Below are 20,093 nucleotides of genomic sequence, written 5' to 3' on the forward strand. Positions count from 1 at the left end.
CTCTCATGTCCTCCCCCTACCCAGGCTCATAGGGGTAAGACTCTCATACACTCTTCCTACCCAGGCTCATAGGGGTAAGACTCCATGTCCTCCCCCTACCCAGGCTCATAGGGGTAAGACTCCATGTCCAGGTTCATTACAGCAACAGCCATTTACTTCTTCATCACAGTGTTCCGCATCGGTTCCTCACCTCAGTGCTGGTGCCGTGCACTTACCCAGAAGCACCTTAAGGGAGGAAGGGTTTATTAGGGCTTACAGTTCAGGGCACCACAGCCTGTGGTGAGGAAGGCATGGCGTAGCAGGAGTGAGGGGCCTCTGGTGCTCATTTCCTCAATCAGGAGACACAGAGAGACAGATGCGGTGTTCTGCCCATGCTCCCTTTTCTTGTGCTAACTTGGACCCCAGCTCATGGAGTGATGCCACAGGCCCTTAAGGTGGCTCTTCCCAGCTCAGCCCAGTTCATGAGGTTCTCATAGTCGTGTGCAGGATTTGTCTCCTGGGTGATTCTGCTCTTGTCACATCAACACTTGGTTTTACCTCTCATCCTTGCATGGCAGTACCATGATGGAAGTGCATCACCCTGCAGCTCCGTTCTGTTCCTTTCCTGTCTGTCCGTCTAGCGGCCCTCCAGTGAGGCCTTCTTGCCCATGCTTGAGCATTTCATCCTAAACAAAATCGTAACCAACTAAAGATACAGAATACGCTATTTTACAAATGGGAAAGCCTACTCACCACTGCCAAGGGTCAATCAGTGGCAGAGTTTAACATTACCATTGGGGACCTATTTTTGTAAAAATATTTAAAGATTAAATAGCAAATATATGTATAGTCTGCAAGACTTAAAATCTTTACTATTTGGCCTCATATAGAAAATTTCCTGATCATTATTTTAAAGAATGATACCCCAGTGTAATGTCTGAGTGAATCAGAGATTTGCAGAGCTGTAGTATGTGAGGGAATAGACTAAGCTTTTCCACAAAATGCATTGCTTAGGTAAGGAAGACATTTATTTATGTCTTGTGTAACAATACCGAGCCAACAGGCCGTCAGGGCTGGTGGCGAAATTTCCACCTGGGTTTGACCTAAGACCAAGGTTTGGTCAGTATTCTAATTCACATGCCCTGGTCTTTATTGAGGTTCCCTTTTCCTCACCATGGCCCCAATGGAAAGGAAGAAGAGGGCGGTCAGTTTCCTTTGAGAATCATTAAAGAGGACTGTTTCACCTGCTCCTTTTACACGCATTCCACTGGACAGACATTACAAGACTTGGACGCTCACACTGCAAAGGATGAGATGGAATAATGCAGTTTCTAAGTAGTATCTGTGTGCCAGAAAATTAGACAGTTTTATTGCCAGAGAGAAGAGGCGAGCTGTTTCTACTGGAGGCCAATAGGAGTTATCCACTGTGATACGGACAGCTCTTGGTGTTGAAGTATTACTGATCCTCACGTGCAGAATTCTCAACATGAAACTATGTAGCACGCCTTTTGCCCATACTAAGTGCTGAGGTTTTTTTTTGAGTTAATAAAAGTTGGCAGAAAACTGAGGGCAGGGCATAAACTGAGAATGGTTATGAATGGAAAAAATGTGGCAGAAATGGGAGGATTTCATGCTTGCTGTGTGCTATTAGGTTTATTTTAGCATAACATATTATTATTATAACATTATGTAAGATGTTAGCCCACAGGGTAATCTGTTTTGGATACTTCTTTCCACTGGTGGCACTACTCATGGAACATGTGAAGCCTTTGGAAGGTGGGGTCCGACCAGAGTTAGACTATTTGTACTTCCTGTTCTGTCTCTGCTTCCTGTTCCACAAAGGTGTGGGTGTGAGGAGTCTCAGCCATAGTCTAACTGCAAAGGGGCTGCCTGCCTGTGTGTTTTCTCTGCAATGATTGAGTACATCATACAAAGTTACGAACCAAAATGAGTCCTTTTTCCTTTATACAGTTTGAGTCTCTCTTCTGTCACAGAGACAAGAAAACTAATGGAAACCTCTCAGAGTAGCCCAGCTAGCGGCAGACAGAGGTGGGATAGCTTCTAGCAAGGTGCATGAAGAGCTAAGTCTAGAGTAAGTGTATTTTGTACTTTATACAGTGGTAACACCAACATTTAAATAGAGAGTTTAATTCAGAAAATCTCACAGTGATGAGAAAACTTTAAGAAGGTAATTCGATGGGGTTAGAGATAAGACGGGAAGAATGATGGGGTTTGGGGCAGGGTGCAGTGTCGGAGCAGCCCGTTAGTCCCTGTATCTCAGAGTCCAACAGGCCCTCTACAGACCCAGCATCTGAGACCTTAGCAGGATTCAGCCATTCCAAAGGGACAGTGAAACAAAGGATCTGGCAAGGACCTGATGGGATGGTAAAGTCTCCAGCACGCAGCTGATGCAGGGCTGGGTGCAGGGGGCTCCGCTTGAGACAGAAGCAGGAGCCCAGCTCTGTGGCTGAGCCCCAGCAGCAGGCTTGATACGTGATTTTTTTCTTAGAGGGTGAACACATTTCTGGAGTTCTTATTGAGTCTCCGAGAAGTAACAATTATTTCAATCTGTTTATTATCACTATTCTCATTCTCCTCCTTATCCTTCTCCTCCTCCCCTTCCTCCTCTTCCTCCTCCTCCTCCTCCTCCCCCTCCTCCTCCTTCATCATTATTATAATCATTACTATTCCTCTGCCTCAGAGGAGACAGAAAAGGGAGTGAGGAAAACAAGGGCCGAAACTGACAGATTTCCAGTTTCAGGAATTCTGAACGGAGAAGCTCCGTACCATGCATTTCTTGTCATTTGGTAATGCCCTTTGGTGCTTTATAAAGCTGTTTTCTTTCTTAAAGTGAGAATAATCATGGCAGAAACAGGTTTAATTTGGGTAGGGTGGCTAATCATGATAAGTGAGACTTTGGCGTCTTGCTTCTCTGAAATAATTTCATTATTATAATTAAGGAAGAAATATAGAAGAATAAACTCTCTAAATTGATGTCTTAGGTCAAACTGGCCTATTAAGGGGAAGATGAGATTGTGCCTTTCAGCATCTCGCCTCTGCATAATTGGTAGGGCACTGTGTACTCTCTCTTTGGCTACTCAGCAAAGATCTTGTTAGAATGTTCTTGTGTAATCCATACTCACACAATAAACAACCTTCACACCGTTCGGATGTGAGACTATTTTATAGCTCTCTATCCATTACATCTATTTATTAAGAAGTATTGATACAGTTTTAATGATCTATTATAGAAATCCCACTTTGATCCTGTAAATAATGAATTTCTTTTTTAAAACAATCTTTCTACTTGTGACAATGAAATTGTTGCATATGTGTGGATTGAGATATATGACTTAATTCAGTGGAGCACAATCTGAGACTTGATAAAGTTCAGTGGTAAGAAACACTATGGTTATTATTGGCATTAAATCAAGTCAAAGCAGATAAAATGAAGGGCTGTATATAAGAGGGCAGAGTGGGCCAAGGTGCTTGCCGTGCCAGTCGGAACTCACACAAAGGTAGAACCAGAGAAACTCTTCTATCAAACTGTTCTGTGTCTTCTGTGTGATTATTGTAGCATGCACATGCTTGTGTGTGCACGTGTGCGAATGCACGTGCGTGCGCGCACGCATACAAACACACACACTCTCTGTACAGACACACAAACTAATAATAATTAAAAGTAAAAAAATGAAATGAAACTTATGTAAACTTTTAATAGTTCAAGTTTGAATTCTAGAGGCATTTTACTGTGGCACTCACATATTACGAGCGACTATATTTTGTCTTATTTTATAAATGAAAATTTCAGTTTCCAGGCCAAATGATTTGTTTAAGGTCAACCAGCCAGTTTCTGGTTCTGGGCATCGAATCTGACCCTTGATTTGGTTTGATTTGCTCATTGATGCTCTGACTCATCAGATTAACGTGTGCTCATCATAGTGTGGTTATGCGATATCTGGGTATGTGGTGTTGGTCCAAATTAAAATTGGTATTGGATTTGGAAGGGAAAAATTGAGGCTGTTTTTGGTGTGATGAGAATGAGAAGGTCAGAGTCAGTCTTCAGGAGCATGTCTGTGTCCTTTGCTCTTAGCCTGGTCATGAGGATCAAACAGTGTCAATTAAGCTAAGGTGTCAGGGGACATGGTCTGTCCCAACAATGGCTGTAAAATAATTCCAGGTAACTTAGTGACTTCGAATGTACAATTATTGGAAGCTTTTTTCCTGTTTTAAAAAAGATTTATTTACTTTATGTAAGTGAGTACATCATGTCTGTCTTCAGACACACCAGAAAAGGGCATCAGATCCCATTATAGATGGTTGGGAGCCACTCTGGAAGAGCAGCCAGTGCTCTTAACTAGATAAGTCATCTCTCCAGCCCCCAAAGCTTTTTTTCCCCACTAAGGAATATTTTCTTTTTAAATTTTAATTCACATCACTTTAGTTTAAGATGAGGGCAAGTACTTGCAAGGACCCATGGTGGGAAACACATTGAAGTTCTGAATAGCCCAGTTAACTCAGAGATCATGAGAAACTTATTTATCTGGACAGTATGCTTTTGTAAAAGTGAGCACTTACATACCCCTTGGAGTATGCATCCCTGTGGTACTGTAGGGCTCTGTTAGGTGACCGTTGGAAGCAACTTGGCCTCAGTTGGGTCCTGGATCTGCCACTTGAATTAGGTGAGTTAGTTCTAAAGCAATCAGGATTGTTTCTGATGTTTCCAAATGCAATGCAGTCACAGAAATGAATGAATTTGGGGATAATTATTGAAAGACCCCTCCAAGGGGGGACCCAGAAAGGACGCAACCCCCAAAGACACTCCAGAGACTTCTTGCTGTAATAACATGAGTTAGGTCATTATTTGTCGAAGCTTCGGGTCGACACATGCCTCACGCAGGAGGTAGGGGTTATCGACCCTGAGACCTAATGGCTTAGGTTTTTTAAAGGCAAAGGCTGGGGGGAGGGAGAGGGTTGTGGGTAATCACACACAATTGGTTATTTCAATTGTCTATAATGTGTGTAAGCAGATCTCAGGCAGAGGTTTGACAAATAGAATAGTCTCTGGTCCCTGTGGCCTTGCGACCCAGTGTGAATGCTTATCTGAGCCAACAGACCATCTGGCTGAATTTAATTCGCAAGTCCTTGGGACCTCTGGTGGGAGTTTCTCCAGAGGAGGCTAAGTCAGACAGTATGGAACAGATTCTCAGAACACTCAATTGACCTTTGTTTCTCTGTTCTGTATTCCCTGTAATGGCCTTGAGTTAGCAAGCTAGCTGACCTGTAATTTTTAACTATTTGCATTCCTGTTATACTATTTAAATAACTTAAAATTCCTCTTTCACGATGACGTGACCCCGAGTCACCCTGGGCTTTCGTCTCTAATCTGCAGTTTATAATGAAACGGAGCCAAGAATCCCACACATTACAGAGTGCTCTGAGGGCTAAATGAGATGGTTTATGCTTAAAGGCTATTCAAACTGCACACAGTGTTAATCAAGTTGTTAAATTTGGCTTTTAAAACCACCATGATTATTTTGGCTTTAGAGTTTACACTGGATAGTTTACACTATGAAAACGTTGAGAGGAGACCGAAAGCAATGGGCACTAACTGTGATAATAGTTACAAGCTGGCATGTTTCTAATCTGAATATAAGTAGCAACAGCGCCTAGTTAAAGTCTTAAAAATACTAACCTGGTGAGTCTTGAAGCATCAGTCAGCTATTCTGTCTCCAAGAGTAGATGGTATTTATCACTGAATCCACACATAGTATTTTTGTTGTCAGGTTACATGGATAAATTAATTTCAGTTTTTTACACATTGCAGTAAGTGGAGACTCATTAGATTCATGGTGGCAATTGCTGTGATACTTTTTAATTGGAAAAGTAGAAAATAATGATTGCCCATTTTTTTTTTTATAATCGAAAGACAGCTAAATCTCTTCTTTAACTTGACTGTTGACAGACTGAAAATGCTTGAGAGTTTCCAAAAGCTATGGTAGTAGGCAGGGGAAAGTATGTAAAAGGAAAAATGTTGGGCGTGTTCAAGATGCCATCTGTAAAAAAGGAATCGAGAGATTATGATTGTAATAGTGGCGCGGAGGTATTTAGAATACATTTAACCGGAGAAATGAAAGACCTACACACTGAAAGCTAAAGGGTATTGTTGTAAGGGTTGCAGGCAAATGGAAAGATATCCTGTACTTGAGAATTCAAATACTTAATATTGTTAAAATACCCCTGTCACTCCAAATGACCCGACGAGAGGATTCAATGCAGTCCTAACAAAAATTCCAATGACTGTTTTTCAAAAAAAACCACAGAAAACATCCTAAAATATGAAGATATACTAACAATTTCTATGGATCCAATGTAGTATCTGTTCCCCATATCCATTTAAGAGAGTGAGATTTTGATAGTAAAACTGTAACTTAACTCTGTTATGGACCAGCAAGTGCACATGCTTACTGAAAGTTCGAGATGGGTATTCTTTATTCTTGTGCTGCCTGTTTGTTTTGGTGGACAAGTTCTCCTCACGGAGGCATAACTGAGAAAAAGTACACATAATTAAAGTGTGCAACAAATACATCATACGCGTGTATACAGTTAAGCAATTTTCACAATTATACTATCTTATCCATCCCCCATATAGTTTCCACTTTTGTACACAGTGAGGTTTATGATCTACTCTCAGTAAGTGTGAAATAGATTATTATTAATAACCTTACTGTTCACTAATGTGCACATAAGAGCCCCAGGATGCATTCATGCTGCAAAGCTTAAAGCTTGAAGAGTTAGCCACTATGTCCTTATTTCCCGTTAGCAATGACAACCACCAGTCTACCATCTGCCTCTCCGAATTCACTTTTGAGTAGATCCCACACGAGTCTTCAATGATATTACTTCAGTGAGCATCGTGTCCTCCAGGTTTGCCACTGTTGTTTAACATGACCACAGCTTGGTCACACAGGACGTATGGTCCCCTCCAAACACCACCCTTCCGATTGGGAACTACTCACCTTAGTCCAATTTCACGCAGAAAGAAGAGACTGATTTGATCACAACATAGGTTGCATTTCTGGCTCCCATCAGCCCTAAGCACACAGTATAAAGAGGAGAGCTTCGTGTGCATGGTGATCAGGTGCTTCAACAAGAGGGTTTTCCTGATCACCCAGCCCATGCTCTGTCTGTCCTCTCTGTCAGGTCTTGTCTGTCCTGTGTTTGGAACTCAAGACTAAAACCATATGAAAGTGCAAAGTAAAGTTTCTTCCTTCCTAGGCAAACTTGCTAGGCTGAGCATTCTCTAAGCCCATGGAGGAGGGGGTGGAGTTAAGTTCTATGTATTTCTTTCAACAAATATGGTGAGAAAAATTGATTTTCCTGTTTCATCCGCTGCACAGAAGGCTGAGAGTGACTAATTTCACTGATCTTTTCAAGAATCTATTTATAGGGAGCCTTCTGGCTAAAGATACCGCTTCAGAGAGAGGCTCACAGATTTAAATCCAGCTTTCTCTCGGGAGGTGTCAGAAAATCTACCTGGCTCTGCGGTGGCCGGTTGCTTTGGTGTTGTAGGATCCACATCTCTTTGGTGTTGTTACTGATGTAGCTATGGTAACAGGCAGGAGAAAGTATGTAAAGAGAAAAGTTGAGAGTGTTCAATTTCTGAGAAGACTTTGATTTTTCTCTCAAAGATGACATGTTTTAAAAACAGATTTCTAAACATATTCATTAATTCACGTGATTTTGCAGAGTCCTGTGTTGAATATAGCATGAAATCTTATTAGGAGAACCTACCAAGGAAGTATAATATTTGGTATTTATGAATTATTCTTCAATAAAGTTTTGAGAAAGGTGTTGTTTGCAAGACATACTTTGTAAAACCAAACTCTAGTGCATTCTTAATGTGTGTTTCTTATTTATTTAACTTCAGATTCCCCCAGAAGCATAAAAGCACCCACTGCTACAGCTGAGCGGTTTTTCCAGAAACTGAGGAATAAGCACGAGTTCACAATCCTTGTGACCCTGAAACAGATCCACTTAAACTCAGGAGTGATTCTCTCCATCCACCACTTGGATCACAGGTAGGTGGAGCTTGTCATGTTTCTGGTGCTTTCTCTGTGGTGTGCTTGCATTACAGCACAAAAGAGAAGTAAACACATGTCCCGCCATGAGAGATTTAAGAGGGACTTTAAGGCACAGAGTTTTATGTGTTATGCAGAACAGCAGGCAGAGTTCTGCATAGAAGCACAGGAACCCACTGCATCTCAGCGTGTCAGGAGCACACCAAAGTCCACTTCAAAGATGCATTTGTCAATTCCTAAGTCCCTCAAGGGCTATCCTCCTCAATGCCAAAGACAAACATAAATCTTACTTTCTGGTCATTACCCACAAAGGCCCAGTGCCTTTTTTCTTTTGGGAAAATGACTGTAGAATCAAGAAGTTAACAGTCTTAATATTTTAATCATATACAGAGAACTCACCCAATAAGCCATCACACTTACATATGTGTTCAAGAGTGGGAACTGAGGTGCTTATGAGCATTTTCTCCTTCCTGCTACATGTGGAAGGATCACTAGGAGGACTGGCAGAAGAGGCTGAGGGAGGAGCCTCACCCATACACTTGACACGTGTAGCTATCAATGCACACATACTGAATAATAACCAAGTACTGAATCATAGCTTACAATAATATGGTTATTAACTGTGCTATTACTTGATAACAACTAATTGTTCTTATTACTTAATTACTAATAACAACCCGAAAACAATAATTTTGACAATGGAGGTGTCCAAGGGTTCATATTTGGATGCCTATTCCTACTATGTATTATCTGTGAATCGGGTAAGTCACATGGCTATCTGTGTCTCCAACTGCTCATCTGTGAGGTCGGATAGTAATGACAGCCCCTTCTTAAGTGGTCATGAAAAATAGTTTATGCATCCAAAGTGGTTTAGATACATAAATAGTGTTAATGATCTCGTTCAGATTTCAGAAGAAAAAAATTATTTGGTTCTTCTTATTGGAGATTATTCAATCTGAAACTTTTCAGATTTTTTTTCTAGATCCTGATGGCCAAACTTAATCAAACGTACGAGAACAATATGGTTCAAGACTTAAAGGGGGAGGTTCTTAGGTACACTTGTTCTTAGGGCTTGGGGGCTCCCTGTATTCCATCCTTGGTACTAAAGGATAATTTCACTGGGCTTGCTCTCCTCTGGGGACTGGCCTGTGCCAGTTGCTGGGAGTCATGCAAACACCCAGCTGGGAGCTACTAAAACACTGACTGAGAAAAAGGTGGAGAAGCCTCATTTCCACACAATCGGTAGAGCTTTCCCTTTGCCCCGGACCTCACTTTAGGTGCACAGGATGAGGTTGGGCCTGTGCTTATGGCACTGGGCCTCTGCCCATGTTGGCTGGGATTTTAGGCAGCATGAGTAACACAAAATAAAGAAAGATCATTCCAAAGAAGAATAGCCTGGTCTGTGGGTAGTCATGCTGGGAATATTTCTCCTTGATGAACTTGTAGATTTTTCCTTTCTGTGTGAAGACATGGAACTCTCTCAGCCTTCTTCCAGGTACCATCACTTACTTCTATATGGTGACTACCCTCAGCTTCCTTCCTGCCCCCTCTGCCCTGTGGTAGCCAGGTCTACCCTGTGATACCAGGTCTACCCTGTGATAGCCAGGTCTGACTGCATCCTTTGCCCATCATGCTCTCACACTGAGTTCTGCATGATCACTGATTCTGGGGTCCCTGTATTAATTCTGTAAGCTATTTGCTTATTCATTTTATGTTTGTCTGTAATATCGACAGATTTAATCAAGTGAATACTACATTTGTGAATCAGAATATCTTTCCATTATGTAAAATAGAATTTATTTTCAAGGCATTAATTTTCAGTGAGATCACAACCATGAAAGAATTGCCACCAGCCAGTGTGTGCTCCCTGAGTCCATTCACTATCAGTGTTCAGTTTAGGTTAAGAGAATAGCCCTGGAGACAGCCCGCATGTCTCCTTGCTCACTTGCTGCCCCTCCTTGTGCCTTCCGGTCCTCACCTTTGGATCCATACAAATTGTTAGTGAACACATCCACGGAAGCTCCATAGTGCACAAAGTCAATACACTCAGCCCATTCTCATCGTATTGATGAGACACACACACACTAGAGGGGCTGTCAACCTCAGAAGACCTCGTGAGGAGAGCCTAGTGCCAGGCTGCACCACTGTGAGGTGTACTGTCCTGGGGAATCATTAGGTCTGTCTTTGCCCATTTGTCTTCCATAGCATCATCTAACCTGCTAGTGACAGTGTCAGGATCAAAACCCATGTCACCCGAGTGTTGAGTCTGGGTTTCTAATCATTTCTCAGTGATATTCCCTAAACTAGTCCTTGATGGACGTTGCATTATGCAGTCATTTTATCATCCTTTTACTATTGATGGTTATTTTTACTCTCTTAGTGACCATGTGTATGTGAGATATATATATATATATATATATATATATATATATATATATATATCATATATCATATATACAATGTTATACTGTATGCTTACATGTATTTGGATGTTTATACCCATGACTCATGTGCATCCACACAGTGATACTAGAGGAGGATACCACATGTCCTATGTCACTCTTTGCCTTATTCTCTTGAGACACTGTTTCTCACTGAACCCAGAACTCACCATTTTTTGCTAAGGTTGCTGACTATCAAGCCACAGCCCTTCTACTAATTTCCTCCTCCCTCCCCTGAGTCACAGACTCACAGGCTTTTACCTGGCCATGCCTGGTTTCTTACATGGATGCCAGGGATCCACACTCAGGTTCTCATGTGTGCACATCGAACATTCTTGCCTTCCACAACATCTTCCAGCCCCCATCCTTTTAATTCTCATCCATTTGTTTCATCTCATCATTTTCTGGACATGTATTTAGCTATTTTCTTCTTTCAAACACACACAAAAAATAATCACAAGGTAGTTTGTGGGTGTATCCATGAGATCAGGTTAAAAAACAACAACAATGTGACCATGAAGACAGGCAGAAGAAGCTCAGCTCAATGGTCAAGAGTATGCTGCCATCGCTAATGGTCAACAGCAGACACTTTTCTGATGACCTTTTCATAGATATCTATACTGATGGCCCCAGCAGATCAGGTAGAGAGTTTTGTGGCATGTGGTGGCTTCTTGCCACCGTAGACTCCAGAAACTCAAAGTACAACACTGCCAATTATATATGTCAGAGGGTGTAGGTCTTTGAATCAGTTTTGGAACCCCAGGGTACTTGTCACGTGTGGTACAGTTATGGGTAACTGAGATCTTCTGTTGATGCCAAGAGCTTCTGCTGGGTGACACATTGGTTCTCCATATAAGTTGGTTTTCTTTCTGTAAGTATGCCACTTCTAACTGGCAATGACTGGTGCAGATCCTAGTCTCCCTTTCTGGCTCATTGTGATAGGACTCACCTATCACCTGCAAGGGGCTCCCGGGGATGATTGAGCATGGAGACATGAGAGTTGGGGTCACTTCCTCTGAGCACATATTCTTGAAGCCCAGTTAGAAAGCTACAGGGCAAGAATCTGAGCTTAGACTACCTAAGGAGAAAAGGTCTATAAGGAGACAGACACTAAGTCAACAGGATAGTCTGAAGAGCTGCCATGAGGCTGCCTCTGTCCTGACAGTGGTCCCCTTCCTCTGTGCTAATTTCAATGAGCTGTTGCTATCAGCCACAGGGAAGTAAGGGAAAGGTGGGAAGGGATGGATGGTGTGGAAATCCTGGTTCAGCTCTGGGAGATGCAGACCACGATGAGAGTGTCCGACTGCACAGTGTCTGACTGCACAGAGGCTGGGTGTCCGACTGCACAGGGGCTGACTGTACAGACACTAGCCTGCTTTGTGGCTGTGCAGCTCTTGTGCTCTCTCCTGTCCAAGTCCGCTGGGGCCTCCATGAAGCTGTGCCTGGCCTTTCCACTCCCCATCCACTCCTTCTCACATTAGCTTTCAGGGCATGGTTTATCTCCCTCCATTTGGTGTTCTGATGTAGAATTCCTATGATTGTCTGAATGCCTCATGTGTATACACTCGTGTCAAATCCACACGAGACACCGAATAACATTGCCATTCACCACAGCGATAGCAAACACTGAGACATTTTTACAATTTAGATTTAAATCACACATCTTTGGATTGGTAGTATAGTCCATGGTTCAAAATGTTAAAGACCTAAGAGGATGTAAAGGAAACAAGTCAACCACTTGTGCTCCAGGCCAGCCAGTGTTATCCCTGGGGGAAACCAGGTTTTTTCATTGAAGACATTATATTATTTGTGTGTATGTGTGTGTCTGCTTGCTTCATGTGCATATATGTGTGCATGTGCATGCCACAGAACCTGTGCAGGTCTGAGGAAATGTGCAGCAGTTGCTGCTCTCTTCCCACCATGAAGGTTCTGAGGACCAAGCTCTGGTTGTCAAGCTTGGTGGCAAGCTCCTTACTCACTGAGCCATTTCAGTGGCCCCATGGAAGTCATTTTGCAAATAAGAGTGCAATAAAATAATAGTGCTCCTATAATCAGCACACACACACACTGGTTGGGAAGAGCTGGGGTCGTTAATTTGGTAGACTGATCATGGAAATCCATGAAATATGGAAATGAGCGAGCGTACCAAAGCACGGCTTTAAAAATATATGTTACCAGAAGCATTAGCTTTGATATTCCTCATGTGCTAGCATCCGTGCACAGAGAGATGCCAGAAAGATGGCTGTGAAATGGGGAGAGGAGGCTGGGGCAAAGGTTAAGAGTACTGTGGATGGTCACAGTGACTAGAGGGAGGAGAAAGTGGACAGTAGGAGAAGGATGGGGTGGAATGGGGGGAGGGTGGATAAAGAACAACAGAGACCGAACATGTATGGAACCCCCATCACGAAATCCGTGTGCTAATTAAAAGCTAACACAAGAACCACTTCCACAATCTGTACCCGGATAATTGAAGCAACATATTTGAGCTATTCTCTGGAGCACAGATAACCAGTACCAAACATTCCGCAACACAGTGTCGATTGCCACCCTGGCACCTGGAGAAAAGTGCCACATGGCTTCACAAGCCTTCTCTTAAACTTGCTTGTTTGAAATTTTGCATGATTGGCAACAAATTTCTGCTAAATAGTAAGTAAGGTCATTGCTGTCAAGGATTACATACTATTGTACATTAAACTTGAAAACTGCGTTCCATATATTGTGTTGTCACAGTTAGATGCAAAGTAAATACTTGTTAGATGATGAAACAAGTGCAAGACAGAAAGCATGAACATGACCATAACCGGGAATCATAAAACCCATCACTGCTCTCTTTCATGAGGGCAGTTGAACTAAAGCAACCTTCAGGCATCTCTGAGGATGCACAGTGCCCAGCCAATCCTGAAATGTCATTAGCTCTTGTGTGGGCGATCCAATCCACAAACCGTGTCCACCGCATCAAAACAGCTGTAAGACAAGTTCCCTGGGAATCACAACCCCTGCAGTAAGCCATTCCACAGCTGGAAACCTAATCACACAACTTTGTTGCTTTGGACATAAGAGACTTGCCCTGGGTTCTGGGCCACCCGAAGGTAGCTGAGGGTAAGAAAGAGGTAGGAAGGGAAAACCATCAAGAGCATCTCAGAACTGGAAGAAGGTGCAACTCAGTCATGGTGTGCAAACATCAGACAACAGTCTAATCGCGAAACTGTAGGGTCCTCATGGCAGCGTCCTAGTGAGCTATGTGGAAGGACTCACTTACCCTCCCATCTGACATACCACTTTCAGATACTGTTGTTCAAATAGAGGCTGCTATTAAAAATTAAAGCACAGGTTTATGCGAGCATCATGTAAGGAGACTACTGGCTCCAGTTTTCCTGAGTATGTATAACCATCACCACCTCCTATAAACAAGCAACGGATCTGTGTGCCTATCTGAAAGAACAAAGACACTCGGGACAGCCAATGCAGTCCTCTGCATTTCACATCTCCGAGGTCTGTGTTTCTAGGAGAAAGAAGAGGAAATGGGCCAAGAATTTTAAGATACCACTAACAATTTCTTCAGTAGCTGGAGAAGAAGAATATACATGAAAGTAAAGGCTTGCTGAAACTGCAAAAATAGATTTGTCAGTAAAAACAAACGAACTTCCTCTGCAGTTTCCAAAGGCCAGCCTTTCCTGTTTGTGTTTTCCAGATCTGTGGCTTCTCTCAGATCAACACAGTTCCCTTTGCAGACGTAGTGCAATTACTTATAGCCCACCCTCTCTATAGTTGATGAGATTTCCCTTGTTTTCTGAGACAGTCTTTGGGTTTACATAAATTGGTCCTCACGAAGTCGCTATTAGAATTTTTCTGATATCCCAGTGTTATTTATGATTCCAGCTTTGAATGCTCTACAAATAGCATACCCAGAGATAATTTGTGGCAATAGCTTTGCAGACAAATGTAAAAATGTCTTGTGGTTTGCTGTAATCTTCTGAATTAATCACCCTGAGGAGGGAAAGTGATTTTTTTCTACTCCTTTAATATTAATTATTATACTTTCTCTGAAACTATAAATGCATTCATATATGAGGTTGATGAAATGTACTTGTGAGTGTTTGTCATTGAGTAAGCTATTCTTCTTTCGTGACATAAGTACGTAAGCATCAGACTTGATGGCAATATTTGCTTGGCTTAATGGTTTTGAACTAAAAGATGGCTTTGTTTATTGTGGGTGAAATTAACAGGCTGACATAAAAGCTACTGCACCCTTCACTCCGGTTGCATGCATGTTGATAACATTAAAGATAATGGGATTTATAAATTAAAGCTCCAAACTCCAAGTTCTACATGATTTAAACCCCTTTACTCAAATCTTGTTTATCTCCAGTGAAATTGTACTTCTAATATGCATTTTATACCTTACTCTGTTCTGAGGTAGCTGTGACACATTTTTTTTAATGTAAGTTTGTATACACGCATCTTGTGGAGAGACATGAGAGGTTCTTCAGACAAGCAGAAGTTAACATAGAACTCTGTAAACAAATAGCATTTGCCATACTTCTTATCAGCTCCAGGTTTGCTCTTAGGTGGACCAATGGAACGAAATTCATGTTTTAGTGTGTAGAAATAATCTCATGGGCCACAGGTCTCCCCCCGTGCCAAAGAAGAGAAAGGACAGCATGGTCATTGAGTATTCCCTACTCAATCCTAGATGTTTGGTCATGCGTCATACTTCACCTCCCCAGTGAGGGATGGTTCCAGCCCCCCTTCCTGTTTTGAGCAAGTCCAGTCAGTCATGAGGCTCCAAATATATCAGATGGTGATGAGCACCCTGCCTCTTCTTTCCTGCCCCACCAGCGCTGCAGATCATGGAGGAGCAGTGGTTTGCTGAGGAACAAGGCATCCAGTCAGTCGGCTACTCGATCTGAGGATATTTAGTTCATCTGCTTTAAGGACATAAAGGAAACTTTATGGTTTCCTCTACTTTTTTCAAAAATGCTGCCACAAGGAAATTTAGAGGTCTGTCTAAACCTCTATCCCTTGAAGTTATAAACATGCTGTAGATCGGGGCCATGTTTCACACCATGCTTCTCATGATGGAGAGATTTGAGGCCACTGATGCAGAATTCATTATGTGAGAGGAAAGGAGAGGGAAGAGTAAGCCCACCACATGTATCAGTGTCTTCAATATCATTTGTTTCCTTTCCTCATGGATGATGTCTCGTGATTAAAGTTGGTATTGTTACTATTCGGAAATTACCTGGAATCTTCATGTCTTCCTTAAGAATATCTGGTATTCTCTACACCACTCTTTCATGTTTGTTTACCTGTCATAATTTTTCTTTCTGTGAAGTCAGGTACCCTATTAAATCTACCTAGATTTTATACTGATATCAGTAAAAAGTGAAAATACATAGTTTTTTTTTTTCCTGGGGTGATAACAAATTAGTCCAGTGTCAGTCATTTAAATTCCCCCTTTTCATCTAAAATGAAATCTAATGCTAATGCTAAAGAAAAGTCAGTTTAGGTTGCGTCTTCTGTGTTCTTCGTTAGGTATGTATGCTAGCAATATACTTACATGTGCAGCCATCTTCCTATTATAAACACAGCTCCCAGTGTACACACTTTTAAAATGTAGATGAAGAATAACCACATTGTCCAGAATACTGTACTGTGCTCCTGGGTCATCTAATGTTCAGTGTGTGATGGACATGGAAGTTTCAGAACAGCGAAGTGACAAATGAGGTTGGAACCTGACCCAGTAGAAGGGCTGTTCCCTCAAGTGCAAGTTGTTTACATATTTCTAAATTCTACCCTTTGGGTGTGTATATAATTTTCTATACACTTACCCACTTTCTTCAATTTTGTTATAAAATTTACTTTATTGATGAGTAAAAATATTTTTCTAGATATTTACTAACCTGCCATGTGTCTGTCTCTAAATTGTTTATGTTGATTCATTGTCCAGTTTCCTTGCTGGCTTGCTGGTTTGAGCTCCTTGTGTTGCAGATATTGAGTTGTTGTCATCCATAGTTTTAAAATGCTTAATCTTTTTGTCTACTAAATTTCTTAATTGAAATGCAGTTGAATCAGTCTTTCAAATGTATGTATGTATGTATGTATGTATGTATGTATGTATGTATGTTTGTATGTATGTATTTACATCCCAAATGTTGCTCCCCTTCCTGGTGTCCTCTCACAGAGTCCCTCCTTCCATCCTCCATCCTTTCTCCTCTAAAAGGGTGGGGATCCCCTGGGGATCCCCCAATCTTGGCTCATGAAGTCTCTGCCAGATTAGGCTCAGCCTCTCACCCTGAGACCAGACAAGGCAGCCATGAAGACTGAGCTGCACATTTGCTATATATGTGCCAGGGGCTTTGTTCCAGCCCATGTATGTTCCTTGGTTGGTGGCTTAGTCTCTGAGAGCTCCCAGGGATCCAGGTTAGTAGACTCTGTTGGTCTTCCTGTGGGTCTTCACATCCCTTCAGGGCATTCAACCCTTTCCCTAACTCTTCCATAAGAGTTCTGAACCTCTATCCAATGTTTGGCTATAGGTATCTGCATCTGTTTCAGTCAGCTGCTGGGTAGAGCCTCTCAGAGGACAGTTATGCTGGGATTGTGTATGCAAGCATAACAGAGTATCATTAATAATGTCACGAATTGGTGCTTGCCCATGGGATGGGCTTCAAGTTGGACTGGTTACTGCTTGGCCATTTTTTCAGTCTCTGCTCCGTCTTTGTCCCTGTATTTCTTTTAGACAGGACAAATTTTGGGTTGAAAGCTTTGTGGATGGGTTGGTGTCCTTTAGGCCTCCACTGGAGGTCCTGCCTATCTATAGGAAGTGGCCTCTTCAGGTTCCATGTCTCCACTGTTGGGCATCTTGGCTAAGGTCACCTGCATTGACTCCCAGGAGCCTTCTCCTGGGTCTCTGGGGCTTCCCAGAGATCGCCTCCTCCAGCCGCTGTATATGTCCAGTCATTCTCCTGGCCCTCAGGTCCTTTCCCATCTCTCCCCACACTCGATCCTGCTTCCCATTTCCAGGCTCTTCTCTCCTGTACAGTCCCTCCCTCCCTCTGCCTTCTATAAATCACTCATTTTAATCTCCTAATGAGCTCAGTGTTATGCTAATGACATAGAGGAGGAAGAACGCAGTCCCCCTAAAATAAAAGAGAAAGTCATCAGGGAACTCAAGAAAAATAGGAAACCCTTAAACTGTTAAACTGTTACCTTAAACCCTTAAACCCTTAAACTGTTGCGTAGGAAATTTGTGGTGTAATATAGATAAAATAAAGCAGGTTTGTTCCGGTTTGCAGCAGTTTCTTGAAATAAGGACCAGCTGAGGAACACGGTTCTTGTGATAACGTTCTGTAACTGGCCCGACAGGAAAGAGTTATCCCAAGTCTGTGTTTGACTTTGCAGTTAGCGTGATGCGTAGCATCCCTGAAAATACTGGCGTTCAGTGTTTATGAATCTTTTAATTGGAGTTTGGAAGGGGGATGGGAGCACGTACACATTTAATCTTTACTTTAATCGGCAGAGCTATGGGCAGTGAACAGCCTATTGCAGTGTTCTTTAGTCTTATTTGGTAGCAAGTTGATGCTCTGGACTTTGATAGCAACATAGAGAGAAGAGCCAGGTGGCCCCAGGGCCATTTGTTCAAAAGCCCAATCTTTTCTTACAGACAGGCACTGACACGTTAGGTCTCCATCAGCACCGAGGGCTGACTCTGGGCCATGCATTTTGTTCTGGAATCCTTTCGTTGACTTCGAGAGACCATTACCTGACTGTGATTAATGTAACTTTAGAAGACTTGGTATTCTATGCTTTGTGTCTTTTTGTTCTTCTTAAGGATCTGCTTTTGCTGTCTGGATTACCATCTTGGTATAAAACAGAATCAGTTATTAATTTATCTTAGAAACACGAATAGACCTTGTCTTGGAATCATGTTGCATTTATAGATGAAAATGTGATAACTTTAAAATTCTATTTATTTGTTTTATGTATGTGAGTACACTGTTGCTCTCTTCAGTCACTCCAGAAGAGCGCATCGGATCCTGTTACAGATGGTTGTGAGTTACCATGTGGTTGCTGGGAATTGAACTCATACACAACCTTTGGTAGGCCAGTCAGGGCTCTTAACCGCTGAGTCATTTCTCCAGCCCGTGTGTTAACTTTTTCTTTTAGTCTCATGGCACCAAGCCTTGTTTTCTTGGTAATGGCTTATTTTTAATTTTTATATCTTATTTTTTTCTTATAAGGCCACTTATAAGGATACACATACAATTCTAGGATCATTTATAAGTAGACTGCTAGTAAATTGGGATCTTCATTTTGTATGATATTTTCTAATTTGGGGAAGAGTTATCTATTACTATAATTCTAGAAAAACCATATTTTCGTTTTATATTAAAGGTGACTTCACTTACAGCATTTAAGGAAAAATAATTGGAGGTTTTGGATTCAACGGAGAGTATACCAACATTTTGAATGTATTGCCAAAATGTATTCTATTTTCTGTAATCTGTGATGCACGCATAGGCATTTCAAGAACCTTTTCCAAGATGAATGGTAAAGGGTCATTATAATGTACTTTAATTCTGACATGAAGACTAAACTAATGCTCAGTAACAATTGAGATCTTTCTACCACTTACTAATCAAGGAGATAGAACACAGTTCATTAATAATACTGTTTCCCAACTTGTGAGTTGCGACCCCTTTGTGGGCTGAACTACCCTTTCGCAGGGTTCACATATCAGAAACCTTGCATATCAGATATCCACGTTATGATTCATAACAGTAGCAAAGTTACAGTTAGGAAGTATCAACAAAATAATTTTATGGTTGGGGGTCACCACAATGTGAACTGTATTAAAGGTTCACGCCGTCTTAGGAAGGCTGAGGACCACTGATTTGGAACAAGTCTTAGTTTTCCCTGTAGTTTAGTGTGTTCCCTTTTAAACAGCCAGGCAAAATGTTATTTTATGTTCTCTATTGACAATGAGGTTAATGTTGTTTGCGTTCCTTGAGAAATCTTACATTCCTTGATGTTGTGGGCTCTTGAATTCCATTGATTCTTTTTTAAAGAGAAAGTCTTATATTTTCTCTCATGGTGGAAGCCACGTATTGATTTGTTTCATCACAGTTCAAGCTGAAGTAAAGCCATTCATAGTTTGCCTTTTTTTTTTTTGCCATTGACTTTTATCTATTGATCAGATTGAAAGACGAATCATATGACACTATATTTCCTTCATTCCTTATTCATTGCTTGTTCAAAACTGTAGGCAGGGGTGGTACATTCTGTTGATGGTGAGTGGCCCACAGGACACATAAATTGCTGAATGTTCATTCTATCCAGCTAGGAAGATCCCCTGTTCACCACCAGAACAAGTGTGAAGTGTGTTTTGTCCAAACTATAAGGAAACAGTTTCTTTTGCAGCTGTTTTCAGCTTAAGTGACTTAAGCTTCCAATTACACACTAGGACTTTAAGCAATGCATTTACATTGTGTAAAATTTTATGCAAGTAGTGCTATATGTAAAATATTTGCCTAATATGGCATCTTGAAAATGACTATGATTTGTAAAACTTACTGCTCCTTGGGTACTTGTG

The 20,093-nt window shown here is 41.6% G+C and overlaps 1 protein-coding gene across 1 annotated transcript in view; it reads left to right on the forward strand.

Annotated features, from left to right (window-relative positions):
- The window catches only part of Nell2 (neural EGFL like 2), a gene marked incomplete at its 3' end in the record, with an annotated part of 263,811 nt that overhangs the window by 47,411 nt on the left and 196,307 nt on the right, over window positions 1-20,093 (forward strand). Inside the window, exon 3 of the mRNA XM_028789385.1 lies at window positions 7,910-8,060. Within this exon, the coding sequence (XP_028645218.1) occupies window positions 7,910-8,060 (151 nt within the window). The remainder of the gene's footprint in view (window positions 1-7,909; window positions 8,061-20,093) is intronic.

The sequence above is a fragment of the Grammomys surdaster genome, unplaced genomic scaffold (genome assembly GCF_004785775.1).
Source record: "Grammomys surdaster isolate TR1022 unplaced genomic scaffold, NIH_TR_1.0 125818, whole genome shotgun sequence".
Taxonomy (NCBI): domain Eukaryota; kingdom Metazoa; phylum Chordata; class Mammalia; order Rodentia; family Muridae; genus Grammomys; species Grammomys surdaster.